Source organism: Linepithema humile, chromosome 7, assembly GCF_040581485.1.
Source record: "Linepithema humile isolate Giens D197 chromosome 7, Lhum_UNIL_v1.0, whole genome shotgun sequence".
Lineage (NCBI taxonomy): Eukaryota > Metazoa > Arthropoda > Insecta > Hymenoptera > Formicidae > Linepithema > Linepithema humile.
Window position 1 is genome coordinate 13,636,612 of NC_090134.1, and position 17,805 is coordinate 13,654,416.

The 17,805-nt window shown below is 36.1% G+C and overlaps 1 protein-coding gene across 1 annotated transcript; it reads left to right on the forward strand.

Moving 5' to 3' along the window:
- Positions 1 to 13,542: 13,542 nt before the first annotated feature.
- LOC137001211 (uncharacterized) lies at positions 13,543 to 14,172 on the forward strand. The gene has a single exon (XM_067359594.1). The coding sequence runs from the start codon at positions 13,543 to 13,545 to the stop codon at positions 14,170 to 14,172; it is 630 nt and encodes a 209-aa protein (XP_067215695.1).
- Positions 14,173 to 17,805: the final 3,633 nt, after the last annotated feature.

A 17,805-nucleotide genomic window follows, 5' to 3' on the forward strand; every position in this document is an offset into this window, starting at 1 on the left:
TCAAAAAATTCTGTAAACTTTTTCAAATTTTGTAAGTTTTCTTCAGAAATTATAAAATAAAAAATCGTAGAAATTTTAAACTATTTCAGAATTTTACATAAAAAACTTATATATAGAAAGTATTCCAAGAAAAATTTCAGTTTAAGGCGTTCATTTTAATTGCACTAATGTTGCATTGAAATTTCATTCCTCATTCCTTTAATGCTTCAATGATACATTCTATTAATTCAAAAGATAAGAAAAGAGCATTTTTTTCTATTTAAAAATTTTTCTTTCTTCATTATTTATTAAAGTTTATATACAGTCATATGCAGTCTAAAATAATGACAATACTGCAAATCTATATTTATATATAAATAACACGCGAAATATGGATTTTCACTACTATCAGAGTATATTTCGAAATACATTTATATTATTAATTTTAGTTACCTAAAATGCATCTTAATACAGCGTCCAATAATAAAATAGAAGTAATATTTAAATAAAATAAAAATAATATTTAATTATATCAATAGGTTCCTTTTTTATAGCTAAACTATTATACTCTCTTTGTATTTAAAGAAATATGTATATATTTAATATTTGACAAAAGCAAGAAGGAAAATTTCAGTGCAACAATAGAAAGCAAGTTTATTAATAAAATCATCAACATTATTTCGAAATCATCAAAAGAAGAGAGAAAGCAATGCGGATCCGCATTTTACGCAAGTTACGCCTCATGTACACAGATGCACTGACACGTATCAACATGTCCGTTAAACTGCGCAAAACTATATGATTAAATTCATAATTCATTATTATGATAACTATTCAGTTCTAATTAAGATTTTTGTTTATTTTTGTGTAGTAACAACAGTTAGGGCCTATCTAGATAAACTTGCATAGTCGCATAAACATATGCATAAGGAAACTGATTGGTCCATTTCTTTATGCATTTGCTTATAAACCAATTAATTTCCTTGTATATGTTTATGCGACTATGCAAGTTTGTCTGGATAGGCCCTCACTAGATTATGAAACATAAAAGTATATAGAAACTGATAGAGAGGCAAAGAGAGCACGTCTTGTTATAAAAGATAACATATTTTTCTCATTTAGATAAATGTGTGAGACAGAATCAACAGTACCTATCAGACTCTAAGGTCGGTATTCATAGTCCGTTCTTATTTTAAGATCGTCTTAAGTAAAGCCTTAAGACGCTAATACGGCTCTGTGATTGGCTTATGACATCTTAAGACTATACTTAAAACGGTCTTAATTATAAGAATCGACTATGAATACCGGCCTTAACTCTCTCGGCTCGGCATTATTTGCTTATTTCCTATTCGGTACTAACTCCAATATGTTATACAGTTTGCTTTATTTATCAAAAATGGTTTGTTGCATAAATATAAATAATACAATTTAAAAATTAAGCATTCTTTCTTAAAATTTTTAAAAACTGTATTTTGAGATCAACAAAAAGGAAAAAAGATATAACGGTACATAGTGTGCCTAAAAAACAAACAGACTTGAAGTATATGTGAATAAGGCTGCGTTCGTTATGTTCACTTACGCGCTGAAAGCATCAGTCTGTCTTTCTTGTTCATTATGCGTCGAAGAAAGATAGAATGATGCTTTCAGCATGTAAGCGAGCATAACGAACACAGTCTAAAACTAAGGGTTGGTTTATAATAAAGCCGTAAGCTGTAAGCCGTAAGAAATTGACCAATCACAGATAAATTATGGAAGAATAATCGACTGTGATTAGTCAATGGTGTCAAATGATGATGCACCGTAATGTGATGAAATATTTTATTTGAGAGCAAGTAAAAATATTCAAAGTATATATTAAAACATGATTGATATCTCTGTTTGTGACGTGTGGTGTGATCTGTAAATAATGAGTGTAATTGTGTATTTAATCATGTCATAGGACTATAATAATTAATGAAAGCTAATTAAAACTTTGAGTGAAGTAATAAAACACTATATTATTGCGATTAAAATTACTGTGCCATGCAATACATAACAGTGCTGCAAATAAAATACATTAGTGCTACAAGATTCTGATTTTGATTTTAAGGTTATCTGCTTACTGTTTTTATAAATATTTAACAAGACATACATGCATGTTGTGTAGTATTAATAATAATTCACATGTGGAATTGTCACTGCTGCCAAGAAGCTATTAGAAGAGAATCCATTTTCAAAACACAAGATTCTTTCCAGAGAGAATTTATTATTATTAATTTCTTCGCTACTAGAATTCTGTGTAATGTTGTGGAAATATCAACATCTATTTATTCATCAAGATAAATTCTAATTGGACATTTGCTGTTACGTGTTGTGCCATATTAGTGAACAATAACAGAAAATATAATTGTGAATTTAGCTGTATAACAATACTTCTCAATAATTAGTTTCTTTCATATTCTTTTAAATTTGAATGGAGCATTAGAATTCTGTATTGTGTGATAAATGACACATTACGATATTTATGCAATATATAACAGTGCATATAATCTCTCTATATAATTTGTCAGCGTATATACATATATGTCTTATTAAATATTATTAAAAATAGTAAACAAATAACCTTAAAATTATAAAAATCTTATGCCACAAATGAATTTCATTCATGCATTGCACTGTTATACATTACATAAATACCGTAATAACTATCATTTATCACAACAATATAGAATTCTAATGCTCTACTTAAATTCAAAACATTATAAAAGAAACTAATTAGTTATTGTGATATTGTTACACAGCTAAGTTCACAATTATATTTTCTGTTCACTGATTTTTATTGTTATTTTTATTTTTATTGTTCACTGATATGGCACAACACGTAACAGCAAATGTCCAACTATAGAATTTAACTTGATGAATAAATAGATATTGATATTTCCACAACATTATACAGAATTCTAGTAGCAAGGAAATTAATAATAATAAACTCTCGCTGGAAAGAATCTCGTGCTTTGAAAATGGATTCTCTTCTAACAGCTTCTTTGACAGCAGTGACAATTCAATATGTAGAATATTACACATCGCACACATATACATATATGTTTAAAATATTAATAGAAACAGTAAGCTGTTCATTTTATTATGTTAATATTAATTATAAAAATCCGTTTATGTTAATTATAAAAATCAGAATCTTAGCATAAATGTATTTTATTTGCAACACTTATTTATTACATGAACACAGTAATATCTTTTAATTGCAAAAGTGTAGTGTTGTGTGTATTACTTTACTTAACACTTGAAGTAAGAAGCTTTAATTAATTATTGTAGTCCTATGAGAGACATGATTATATACACAGTTACACTCACTATTCACACCACATCAAAAACAGAAATATCAATCATGTTTTAATATGTACTTTAAATACTTTTACTTGCTCCCAAATAACATAACATATTTTATCACATTACAGTGCATCCACATTGCCTTACAATGAGTCTTATTCACATGTACTTACTTAAGTCCGTTTATTTTTGCAAGGCATGCTATTTTATTGTTATATCTTTCTTTCTCTTTCTAGAAGTTCGCTTTTTTTTAAATTTTGATAGAGAATATTAAATTTTTAAATATGTTATATTATTCGTGTTAAATAAATTATTTTTGATAAATAAAGTCAGTTATATATAACATAGTTAGCACAATAGAAGAGGGAGCTAAATAATACCGAGAGAGATAGAATATAATATTGCTGATTTTGTCTCACACACTTTTACTTAAATAAAAGAAATAGAAGTTACACTGCAATTATTTTATTGCATACATCGAAGCATATCACTTTCTGACATATGCATTATAAAATTTTTTATAGTATGGAACATCAGTAAATTTGTATAAACAATTAACTATAGATTGCTATTTCTGCGAGTATAAAATTACAATATTACATTGTTTGGTTTAATACGGCGATTTGACCATATTATGTGAAAGGATATATATTATTTATGTATATAAATTTCTGTATATACAGGGTGGGCCATTTTAATCCATCCACGCAAATAACTCCGAAGGTATAGGTGATAGCGAAAAATAACTCGTACAAAAATTGTAGGGTTCAAAGGGAGCCAACCGTTGATAACCTTGAACTTGACCTCGAAGTCGATTTTCAAAGTTATTTTAAGATTAACAAGTGTTTTTTAAATAGAAACCCCTATTTTTGATTCCAAAATCTAATAGCTGGTGTCAAGAGCTTTTCAAAACACTATAATGAAGTTATTTTTCATTAAGTACTTTTCGAGTCATGAGGCTTGTAAATTACAGTATTTTGACATAAAATACAAAATATCTTGTAAAACATTCAATTTTTGGGAATCTTACCTTAATACTTTTATGCATAAAATAATGAGACGAATCAATTGGTATAAAGAAAACACATAGTTGCTTTCAAGAAAAAGTATGCAGTTGCATGTTGCAAATTACATATTTTTTCTTGAAAGCAACTATGTGTTTTCTTTATACCAATTGATTCGTCTCATTATTTTATGCATAAAAGTATTAAGGTAAAATTCCCAAAAATTGAATGTTTTACAAGATATTTTGTATTTTATGTCAAAATACTGTAATTTACAAGCCTCATAACTCGAAAAGTACTTAATGAAAAATAACTTCATTATAGTGTTTTGAAAAGCTTTTGACACCAGCTATTAGATTTTGGAATCAAAAATAGGGGTTTCCATTTAAAAAACACTTGTTAATCTTAAAATGACTTTGAAAATCGACTTCGAGGTCAAGTTCAAGGTCATCAACGGTTGGCTCCCTTTGAACCCTACAACTTTTGTACGAGTTATTTTTCGCTATCACCTATACCTTCGGAGTTATTTGCGTGGATGGATTAAAATGGCCCACCCTGTATAGATTTTTTATATTAATTTTTGCACAAGCATTTTTTTTTATGTTCTCTAATTAATTCTTATAATAAGTATTGCATAATTGATGGAATATTCGCATTTAAATTTTTTATCAAAAAATGTGTTTTAATTGTTTCATTTAATACACAAATAAGCACATTTAATTATTTCATATAATATGATAGGGTCGCCAAACTAATCAAACAATATATCATTGTACATAATTTTGGACTGTCGTCGAAATAGCCAATCCATAGTTAATTGCTTATACATTAACTTTCTGACGTATACATTGCAAAAATTTTTGTGATGTATACGTCGGGAAGTCAATGTACTCTAATGTATACAATAATATAGCGTATTTGTCACTGTCGTCAAAATAGCCAATTGACATATATATATATATATATATATATGTGTGTGTGTGTGCATATACATAATTAATTAATTTATATTTATGTATACTTCTTAATGCATAAAAGAATTTTAAAAAAGAAATAGAAGAAAACACACATGCTGACCTACAATACCCGTAAGTTTTTGGGGAATGATAATGTAAGGTCAATGCAAACCTTTTAATATCTTCGGAATAACGTCGTCCTTTTTGTTTATTTTTATTTTTATGATCATTTTTAAATATTTCAGAAGATACTTTACCCAAATCAGAACTTAACATATCATACGTTTCATCATTAATTGTTTTTGAATCTTTTAATTTATGTATCAAGTTATCAATTTGTATTTCTTTTCTATTTGTTTTTCTATTTAATTATTTTATTTTATTTTTTTCGAAAACAAGCTTTTCTTTCCAATTTTTTTTTTTTTTCTATAAAAGTTTTAAACATATCTGCTTGATTGTTTAATTGTTTTTCATAATCTTGTGTTAAGGAACTGATCATTGCTTTCAGTTTTTTATTTTCATCTTCCAGTTTACGACATTTTATGTTTGTCCTTTGTAATATATTTGTAGATTCACGTTTTTGAGATTCTGTTAAGCCTAAAATAAGACATAATTTATATTACAAAAATTAATAAGATATACAGTAATAAAATCCATAATAATAAAATCATGAAATCTAATTATATACGCTAAGAAATCATGTAATTAAATAATTTTCTGATTTTTATATAATATATATTATAATTTATTATTTTCGTACCTAGCTGTATCGTATTGTATGTTATATCAGCAGTATCATATTGTGCAGTAATATCTGTTTCACTTAAAGTTTGGACATCCAGATTCTCGCTATTACATTCATTTGAATCTAGATAAATCAAAATAAAATTCATATATTAAATAATTTTCTGATTTTTATATAATATATATTATAATTTATTATTTTCGTACCTAGCTGTATCGTATTGTATGTTGTATCAGCAGTATCATATTGTGCAGTAATATCTGTTTCACTTAAAGTTTGGACATCCAGATTCTCGCTATTACATTCATTTGAATCTAGATAAATCAAAATAAAATTCATATATTAAATAATTTTCTGATTTTTATATGTGCAATTGTTGATATACTTACTTGAATCTTTCTCAGAACTTTGATCATATAAATTTTGAGTGGGTATAATATCTGCTTTTAATCTTCTCACTTTTGATGTATTTGCAAAATCACTATCAGTAAAATGAAATTGGCAAATACGGCTTGATGATGTTGGTATCCAATTTGTTCTATTAATTGCTATTATCCATTGTTTCAATAAATAAGGTATACTTATAGGAAATCTAAATTATTTAACAATTTATTAACATTAATTTATTAACATTGATACTAAATATATTTAGAATTTCTTTTAATGATCAAAAAACAGCAGTGTCACGACAATATAATTCTACCACATATTTTTATTAAATAATACTCACTTAAAGAAAGAGATTTTGTCATTTTTCTCTCTGTATGCTGCTGTGCTTTTGCAATTTAAAACAGCACATTTAAATGGCACTGTTGACTTCTTTTTATGACGTTTTTATCACGTATCGCGGATCACTTTTCTCATGTAAAAAGATTAGAATTATAGGTTAGAAGAACCGTATTATGGAGAATATATAAGGTCTGTTCTTTATAGCTGAACTGGCTGTACTAGTTCAGAGTTTATCTTTTTCCCTCTACATTGGAAGGAGAAAGATAAACTCTGAACTAGTGCAGCCAGTTCAGTTATAAAAAACAGACCTATTGACTATATATATCTTTTTGCTTCTGCGCATGTGCACAATGAGACACTTTAACACATGCTTTTTGGGGCCATAGCACATAAGCAAAATTTGGGAAGTTAGCAGTCTAGTAATATATAGAAGTCTGTGATTGGGACAGAGGTGGTGTCAATGCAAGAGGCAAAAGGTTTAAAGACTGGTTGGATCATATGGATCTAATAATTTTAAATAATAAGTTTACTCCAACCTGTATTAGATATAGGGGAAAATCTGTCGTTGATTTAATTATAGATAATTATAAAGCGAATAGTTTAGTCTTAAGTTGTGTAGTGGAGGTAGATACGCCTTCTCTATCTGACCACAGAATAATTTGTATCAAGATAAAATCAGGTCTTGCTAGAGAGAGATCTTTGTCTGTGGAACAAAGTTTTCCAAAATGGAATTTCCGTAAAGTAGATGTTGAAGCATTGAAAACGGCTGCTATTTGTAAAGCTTGGGGATTTAATAAAGCAAATATGGTTTCTTCTGGGAGTTTAGTTGAATGGATTAATAAATCTTTACATGAAATCTGTGATTTTTCCTCACCAAGGAATAGCGGCCGTTCTCGAAATTCTACCTATTGGTGGAATGAAGATCTGGTAGCTCAAAGGGGAGTTATGGTTCACGCGCGAAGGGCTCTCTCTAGGGCGAAAAAGAAACAGAACATAGATATAGTGACGATCAAATATAGAGAATATAGACTTTCTCTCTGTAAATATAGAACATGTATTAAAAAGGCGAAGGCGAAGGCATGGGATGAGCTCTTGGCAGATCTTGACAAGAACCCATGAGGCCTACCTTACAAAATTATCTTTAAAAAGTTAAGACCATCGGCACACTCGGTTACTGAGACCCTATCATATAGTATAGTGCAAAAAATCATACGGGTTCTTTTTCCAGAGAGGGAAAACTATTTAGATTCAGATCACTTAAGTCGTCCTCCCTTGTGGACTGACGACTTAAAAGTCACTGAAGAAGAGATCAGGGAGACTGCCAAAAAGATTTATGGCTGTAAGAAAGCACCGGGCCCAGATGGAGTTGCGGGAAGCGTACTCACTGGCAGTCTGGGGAATTTCATGGAGGCGTGGTTTACCTGCTTTAATGAGTGCTTTAGGGAGGGTAACTTTCCTGAGATATGGAAAAGGGCCAAACTAATTCTCTTAAGAAAAAAGGAGGGTATAATATCGGATCCTAGCATCTATCGGCTAATTTGTCTCTTGGACGAATCAGCCAAATTATTCGAGAGAGTAATAGTATCGAGAATACATGGGCATTTGGAGTTTTCGGGCACCCTCTCTGATAACCAATTTGGTTTCAGAAAAGGGCGCTCGACTATAGATGCTATACTCAAGCTTCGCGAAATAGTTCGAAATGAGATAGACGAAGGAAAAATAGTTATTTGTGTAAGCTTTGACATAAAGAACGCATTTAATTCTCTTCCGTGGGGAGTTATCAGGGGAGCCATGTCCTCCATGGAATTCCCTGAGTACTTGTGTAGGATGGTGTTCGCATACCTTTCGGATAGAAGCTTTTCATTTATCGACTGTAATGCTAAAGTTAGAGTTAGGCAAATGACTTGTGGAGTTCCACAGGGATCGGTCCTTGGGCCGACTTTGTGGAACATTGGTTACAATAAAATACTTACCTTGACGCTTCCGGAGGGTTGTTGGACACTAGGTTATGCGGACGATACTATCCTGTTGGTCTCTGGTGAAAACTTCGATGAATCTAGAAACAAAGCGATGTTATCTGCTGGTATTCTTATCAGAGAATTAGAAGGAATGGGGCTAGAAATTTCTCCGCATAAAACGGAGGTAATGGCCTTCCCGGCCTCGGCGGTTGGGCATGGTTCTCTTGGACGATTATTTATTAAAGATAGGGATATAGCAGAGAGAAACCTGAGAGAGGCCACGCTGCCGTTTTCCGTACGACGCTTTCTCTAGGCCGTACGCTAGTGACGCACGTCCATTTCCGGCCGGCTTAGGAACTAAATAGCCACGTCCATTTTCCGCATCGGTCAAAAAGTTACGTCTATTTTCTGAGATGGTTCATGTCCATGTTATATCCACAAGCGAAGCTATTTACGTCACGCGTCCTTGCCGTGCGTTAGACTGTTTGATCAACAGCAGCGTACAACAAAAAATCAAGCGTTTTTTAATCGAGTAAGGCGAATCGCTTGAATATTAAAGATCCCATATTCGAGACCTACTTTTTGCAACTTTTTTTTCCTTTTTTTGCATTTTTTTCAACTGTATATAATCAAATTAATAAATTAAAATAAAGTTTAATAATAAAATAATGTTAAAATAATGTTAATATAAAAATAATATTTAATAAGCTTTTATTGCAGAATTGTAAAATTATTTTTAATTTTTTTATTAACAATAACAAATCAGTTTTTATTAAATAATTATAAAAAATTTTTTATATTAAAAAATGCTTTTTATAATGTTTTTGTAATATTTAGTACATGCCATGTACAATAAAATATACATATTTTTATATAACTAACATATGATCTGTATTAAAAAATGTTTTCTCTTTCTCGATCCTTCAAAAAAAAAAAGTATTAATCGTAAAGAGTGATTCAAATAATAATTTCAATGTAGAAAGAAATTCAGTCTCTTATGCAAATGTAATACAAGTAACGATAGCATCGATCTCATTCTTAATAATGTGCAGTGGCTTAACGGAAAATAGTTGGTCTATCACAACGCAGATCAGGTTTCGAGACTGAGTGGTGTCCGATTTTTTTCAAGTTTATGGTACATCTTATATAGATCACATTTAGATTTGATAATTTAACACAGGCCTCGGAATTATTTCATCTTTTCAGCCGATTCTCGTAATATACGCCTCCTTTCCTCTCTTCACCGCGCGCGCGGCAAACGCTAGGGCCAGCGCCGCCGAGCGTTAGGAGCGGCGCTATCCGATTAATGTTAAAAAAATTTATTAAAAATATTTTTTTCCTTAATAGCAATAGTACCTCATGGGTGACGTGGAAATCTATTGAAATATTTTCACATAATAAATTTAAAAATAAAAAAAATATTTTTAATAAATTTTTTTAACTTTTAATGATCAAGGAAGAAGAACCCAACATTTATCGGATAGCGCTGCTCCTAACGCTCGGCGGCGCTGGCCCTAGCGGCTGCCGCGCGCGCGGTGAAGAGAGGAAAGGAGGCATATACCACGAGAATCGGCTGAAAAGATGAAATAATTCCGAGGCCTGATTTAACAAGAAATAAGTCAAAGAGATTTATGTAGATTTTTTTACTTTTTTTTTTACTATTTGTTTATTCATGATACATAATGATACATATATTTATTAATGTGATTATATTTAACAGAAATATAAATATATTTAAAGAAGAACACGTAAAATTTATAAATAACTGAAAAAAAGATATATAAATAATTATTTAGTAATAATAATTAATAGTGGTCTTCCACGCTACCCATGAGGTGCCACTAATAGCGCGTTAGATTTTCTTTAAAGTGGATCTTCGCCTGTAGCCCTATTATACCACTTTTTATTACATTATATATTTACAAAAGATATACATATATATACAGGGTGGGCCATTTTAATCCATCCACGCAAATTTTTCCGTAAGTAAGCCAAATACAAAAAAATGCTTCAGACAAAAGTTGTTCAAGACAATGGGGGTCACCTATTTGTGTTAGTGACTTTGACCTTGAAGTCAATTTTCAAGGTCATTTGAAGGTCAAAGTTATTTTTTAAAATAAAAATCCCTATTTTTGATTCCAAAATCTAATAGCTGGTGTCAAGAGCTTTTCAAAACACTATAATAAAGTTATTTTTTATTAAGTGCTTTTCGAGTTAGGAGGCTTGTAAATTACAGTATTTTGACATAAAATACAAAATATCTTGTAAAACATTCAATTTTTGGGAATCTTACCTTAATACTTTTATGCATAAAATAATGAGACAAATCAATTGGTATAAAGAAAACACATTGGTTTTAAAAAAAAATATGCAGTTGCATGTTGCAAATTACATATTTATTCTTGAAAGCAACTATGTGTTTTCTTTATATCAATTGATTCGTCTCATTATTTTATGCATAAAAGTATTAAGGTAAGATTCCCAAAAATTGAATGTTTTACAAGATATTTTGTATTTTATGTCAAAATACTGTAATTTACAAGCCTCATAACTCGAAAAGTTCTTAATGAAAAATAACTTCATTATAGCGTTTTGAAAAGCTCTTGACACCAGCTATTAGATTTTGGAATCAAAAATAGGGGGTTTATTTAAAAAAATAACTCTGACCTTTAAATGACCTTGAAAATTGACTTTAAGGTCAAAGTCACTAACACAAATAGGTGACCCTTATTGTCCTGAACAACTTTTGTCTGAACCATTTTTCTGTATTTGGCTTACTTACGGAGAAATTTACGTGGATAGATTAAAATGGCCCACTCGGTATATATATATATATATATATATATATATATCTTTTGTAAATACATAATGTAATAAAAAGTGGTATAATAGGGCTACAGGCGAAGATCCACTTTAAAAAAAATCTAACGCGCTATTAGTGGCACCTCATGGGTAGCGTGGAAGACCACTATTAATTATTATTACTAAATAATTATTTATATATCTTTTTTTCAGTTATTTATAAATTTCACGTGTTCTTCTTTAAATATATTCATATTTCTGTTAAATATAATCACATTAATAAATATATGTATCATTATGTATCATGAATAAACAAATAGTAAAAAAAAAAAGTAAAAAAATCTACATAAATCTCTTTGACTTATTTCTTGTTAAATCAGGCCTCGGAATTATTTCATCTTTTCAGCCGATTCTCGTGGTATATGCCTCTTTTCCTCTCTTCACCGCGCGCGCGGCAGCCGCTAGGGCCAGCGCCGCCGAGCGTTAGGAGCAGCGCTATCCGATAAATGTTGGGTTCTTCTTCCTTGATCATTAAAAATTAAAAAAATTTATTAAAAATATTTTTTTTATTTTTAAATTTATTATGTGAAAATATTTCAATAGATTTCCACGTCACCCATGAGGTACTATTGCTATTGAGGAAAAAAATATTTTTAATAAATTTTTTTAACATTAATCGGATAGCGCCGCTCCTAACGCTCGGCGGCGCTGGCCCTAGCGTTTGCCGCGCGCGCGGTGAAGAGAGGAAAGGAGGCGTATATTACGAGAATTGGCTGAAAAGATGAAATAATTCCGAGGCCTGTGTTAAATTATCAAATCTAAATGTGATCTATATAAGATGTACCATAAACTTGAAAAAAAATCGGACACCACTCAGTCTCGAAACCTGATCTGCGTTGTGATAGACCAACTATTTTCCGTTAAGCCACTGCACATTATTAAGAATGAGATCGATGCTATTGTTACTTGTATTACATTTGCATAAGAGACTGAATTTCTTTCTACATTGAAATTATTATTTGAATCACTCTTTACGATTAATACTTTTTTTTTTTGAAGGATCGAGAAAGAGAAAACATTTTTTAATACAGATCATATGTTAGTTATATAAAAATATGTATATTTTATTGTACATGGCATGTACTAAATATTTACAAAAACATTATAAAAAGCATTTTTTAATATAAAAAATTTTTTATAATTATTTAATAAAAACTGATTTGTTATTGTTAATAAAAAAATTAAAAATAATTTTACAATTCTGCAATAAAAGCTTATTAAATATTATTTTTATATTAACATTATTTTAACATTATTTTATTATTAAACTTTATTTTAATTTATTAATTTGATTATATACAGTGGAAAAAAATGCAAAAAAAGGAAAAAAAAGTTGCAAAAAGTAGGTCTCGAATATGGGATCTTTAATATTCAAGCGATTCGCCTTACTCGATTAAAAAACGCTTGATTCTTTGTTGTACGCTGCTGTTGATCAAACAGTCTAACGCACGGCAAGGACGCGTGACGTAAATAGCTTCGCTTGTGGATATAATATGGACATGAACCATCTCAGAAAATAGACGTGACTTTTTGACCGATGCGGAAAATGGACGTGGCTATTTAGTTCCTAAGCCGGCTGGAAATGGACGTGCGTCACTAGCGTACGGCCTAGAGAAAGCGTCGTACGGAAAACGGCAGCGTGGCCTCTCTCAGATTTCTCTCTGGATATAGTTATTTCTAGTGACATGAAATATCTGGGGATTTTTCTAGATAGCGAGTGGAGCTTTACACACTATTTTCGTCAAATCTCTATGAAAGTGGACAAAGTGGTGAGGGTTTTGTAGAGGATCATGCCGAATTGTAGAGGCTCGGGAAAAAGAAAACGAAGATTATATCTAAATGTAGTTCTCTCTATTATTTTGTATAGCGCACCAGTCTGGTATGCTTCATTTCGCGAAAATCGGACTGCGAGATCTATAGTGGAGAAATTAATGCGGAAGATAACCCAGAGGGTTTGTTGTACATATCGTACAGTTTTGTACATGGCGGCCATGGTTCTTTCGGGTACACCGCCTATCGAATACTCCGCCAATAGGTTGGCGATAGTCTTCGAGAGATTACGGAGAGCTAGGAATGAAGGGGAAAAGATTTCCCCTAGATCTAGGGAAATCATGCAAGTGAATGCTAAATTCGATGCGATACAGAATTGGAAACATGACCTTGAGGAAATGGGCAACGACCAACCGGGTTTGCGGGTTCGCGAAGCGATAGGACCGGTCCTTATCGATTGGATAAGTAGAAACCACGGTTGGGTCACTTTCCATGTAGCTCAAATTTTTACGAACCATGGCTGCTTGAACGAATTCCATTGTAGAATAAATAAGATAGAAGCGCCACTATGTTTGCAATGTTTTTCAGCGAATGATAATGCGCAGCATACGTTAGAGTTTTGTGAAGCCTGGAACGAAGAGCGAGATATTCTAAAGAATGTTATAGGTGACAGGCTTGATCTGCCCTCTGTTGTAGTGGCTATTTTAAAAGACGTAGGGAAATGGAAAGCTTTTTCCAAATTTTGTAGCATAGTTATGTCTAGAAAGGAGGCGGACAAACGCGAACGTCAGGCCTTAGATAGAAGAAGAGCGATTGACAACTTAGTCTCTGATTCGGATTGAGTTGTTCTGTCTTTCTCTTTATTGTACATATACTTTTAGTTGTTAGGTTAATTTTGATTGTAATAGATATATTTATATCTTTAGGTTAGGTTTATATAATAGATGTTTTTAATTTTAGATGTTTTATTACTAGATGTCCCGTTTAAACTATGATAGGGCCTATTAGGCATGGTCAAGGAGAAAGGTGGAGTAATGCTCCCGTTAGTAATCCTGCCTTTCTCCTTATTTTCGGCTCGAGAGGGGCGAGAGGTGAGTTTTTTAGCTGGTAGGTGGTCGAGATGATCATCGGGGATCCGGTGGAGCTGGGTAGTCATCGTGTTCTTCACATCCCTGCGGATATCTGACTATCCTCCCGCATGGATGTCGGATTCTGGTCAGGGTGGGGGAAGATGGCCCTAAGGGTTCTGCTGGGTTATTCCTAATGCGAGTCTCGGTCGAATCCAGCACTACTTTAGAGTACGGGCTCCTGGGTGTCTTTTGAAGATTTTTCTCATCTCTGTTAACAAAAAAAAAAAGGTTAGGTTAAGGCTCCTCCTCGTTGTGCGCCACCTTGTCGTGATGAGGGGGCTCACCGTGAAATGGCTCGCTGGAGTCGTTTTACGGTGCTAAGAGCGCATAGTTCCTTCTTCGGAGGGAACGGGGGTCCGGCGACCTTTCTGGGACTTGTCCCGATTCGCCGGTAGGGGTTGGCGGCCCTGGCTGCAATCGCCCGGATGCCTGGATCCGTTAGGAGTGTTTTTCACTCCACCGGGATAAAGGAGTAAACCTCGAGAAAAAATCTGGGGCCTGACCAGCCTCGTTAGCACGCCGGTGTTCCGGTATAACGGTCGGCCTCCCATGGCACGTGGGGAGGCGTGGCGTCTCATACCGTAACCCCAGTTAATGAAGCCGAGAGCCGGTGCTAGCATAGCTAGGACGGGCCGCGAGGGTGGTAAAACCTCTATAAAAAGACCCGGGCAGGTCGAGCTCGTGAGCCCTGGGTGGGCAGTCGACCTAGGAAACGGACACTCCGATAAAAAACCAAAAAATGGGTGGGGGGAGGTGCGTAGCTCTCCTCCCCAGTCGTTCCCGGACTCTGCGCATTCGGCCATGGGTCGTCCCTCCCCGTGCTCGCGCTCACACACACACACACACACACACACACGCATACACACGTACACTCTTGGCCCCCGTACTGGCTGGGCGCCTTCGCCGATGCGAAGCTGCTCGGAAGTCGGGGGCCATGCATGCATTCGGCGGGGGGCACCCACGCATCGTGGTGATGCGTGGGATGCCGCTTCCTGTCCTGCATACACACACACATTTATTCATCTATCACGCACACTCATACATCATTCTTGCACATATACACACCTTATTCACCTTCATTCATGCCCGCCCGGATGGGGACCTTTGGTCCGTTTGCGGGCCGGCATGTGGTGGTGAGGATGGCGGCGGCCGCGTCGGGACGCGTTTCTCGGGGGAATCCGCATCCCATTGCGGGATCGGAGCTCTTTCCGGGGGCACGCTTTCGGGGCGGGTCGCCGCATGTGAGCCGCCGCATGTCGGGCTTTATGCGGGCGGGTGGGCGGGGGGGGGGGGTTCTCCCTCCGGCTGGTCGGTGGCGTGCGCCGAGCGGGCCGGTCGCTTTTTGGGGGTCCGTGAGGCGTGCGCGCCGGTTCGTGTTACGAGTCCGAGACGACAAAGTAGGCGTCTCAAACCAAGGTGGAAAGCATCGTGCCAAAGGCTGAATGACCGCAGAGACGTAAAAAATGTGCGGTCACAAACGATCCCTGTTGGGCACCTGGCGCAATCCCACAGTATTTTAGTCGCCTTATCCCGGTAAGGAGGCTCTGCTGGGACGGACTATTGTTTCCTACCAAACTCGTGGGATCAGAAATGAAAACAAATACACAAAACATAAAAACAAACACAAAGGACGGAAAAAACGATGACAACATGGCGATTCGAGAGAGCATCGAGAGGGGATTAATGGCAAGGAAAGAGGGGAGGGGCGAAACAGCCGACCAGTCCACAGTGTCCGACAAATCCAATGTCGGCCGACTGAGGAAAGACTCAAGGGCAAGTAGGGCGAGCGGGGATTTCTTCCCCGCCAGCGCCAAAAGAAGGGGGGGGAGGTTTTCTCCTCGAGTGAAACCGAGGATGGGGAACATCCTTTTAGTACCCCAAGGGGAAAGATGTTAGGAGGACCCAGAGGGGGGACGGGGATAACGCCCCCGAGTAAAGGTAGAGGGGTTGACGGCGATGCTGTCACAAGGCCGAGAAAAAACAGGAAGAAGGGAGTGGCCACCCCCGAAAAAGACCTCCTGAGAAAGCATAATGCTCTTAGGAAAGAGGTTAAAGACCTCAGGGGGGAGAATAGAAGGCTGAGGGAGGAGATAGAGGAACTGAGAGAGAGAATATCACCCCCTGCTCCTCCCGCCTCCGACACAGTAATCTACCCGCACCCTGCCAGCGCAGCATTGGGCTCAATGAGAGGAGCGGCCGATTGGGCGGAAGGGAAGGGACCCCTCCGACCGCCCGCGCGAAACCGGGCGGCGGGGCAACCCAGGGAAAGAAGGATAAATGCCCCTCCTCCCCCACTATCAATGGGGGGAGAAGATTATAAGAAGGTTGCCGGGACTGCTCAAAAAGCTTATCCCGGCAGCCCTGGTTGAACTGGGGTTGATCCCACCCCCAGCCACAACAACAGAGAAGGAGCTCCCTCCTCTGAGGGAGGAGAGGGGGAGGGGCGAGAGGGAGGAAAGGGCTAAGGCCGTTCCCCTTCCCTTCGCCGCCCCCTCCAAGGGAGCCCCACGTCTGCATCGGACTGGGGCAGGACAACCCGCAATCTCTGCGAAACCACTGGCTGCACGGGAGGGGGGCCTCTCCCCCCCCACAGCAGCAACAGCAGCAGCAGAAGCGGAGCGCACAAGTCCCTCCTACCAACACCCCAACTTATGCGAGGGTGTTGGGGAGGAGAGAAAAGGCGAGAAAGGCGCAAGCGGCCAAGGCACAACCTGCTACAGGGCCGCTAGAGAAAAGGAAGGGCCTGGCCAAGTCCGCCCCCTCTAACATCTAAAGGATCCGGAGACCCCCCAAAACTGCGGCGATCACTGTTACGTGCTCGCAAGGGGAGTATAAACGGATCATGAGGGAGGCGAGAGGCAAGGTCGATCCCAAAGATTTTGGGATCGAGTATGTGAGGCACGAGAAAGCCAGGACGGGCGCCACCCTCCTGGAAATCCCGGGCCCTGACAGCGGCAAGAAAGCCGACGCCCTGGCCAAGGCCCTAAAAAGAGAGCTTTCCGAGGACGGGAAGGAATTAGGGTGATTAGACCAGTAAAAATGGGGGAATTGAGGGTCCACGGCCTTGAAAACTCGATTGAACTAGAAGAGGTCGCGGATGCTGTGGCGGAGGTGGGGGAATGTCTTCCCCCAATGGTCAAAGTTGGACCCATCCGACACTCCCCAATGGGAAATGGCATGGGTATGGCATGGATGCGGTGCCCCCTCAATGTGGCAATTAAGGTCGCAGGGGGGGGGGGCGGCATCAAAGTGGGATGGGGCATTGTAAAGGTCACTTTGCTAAATGAGAGGCCCTTACAGTGCTTCAAATGTTTAGAGACGGGCCACGTGCGGATTAACTGCAAC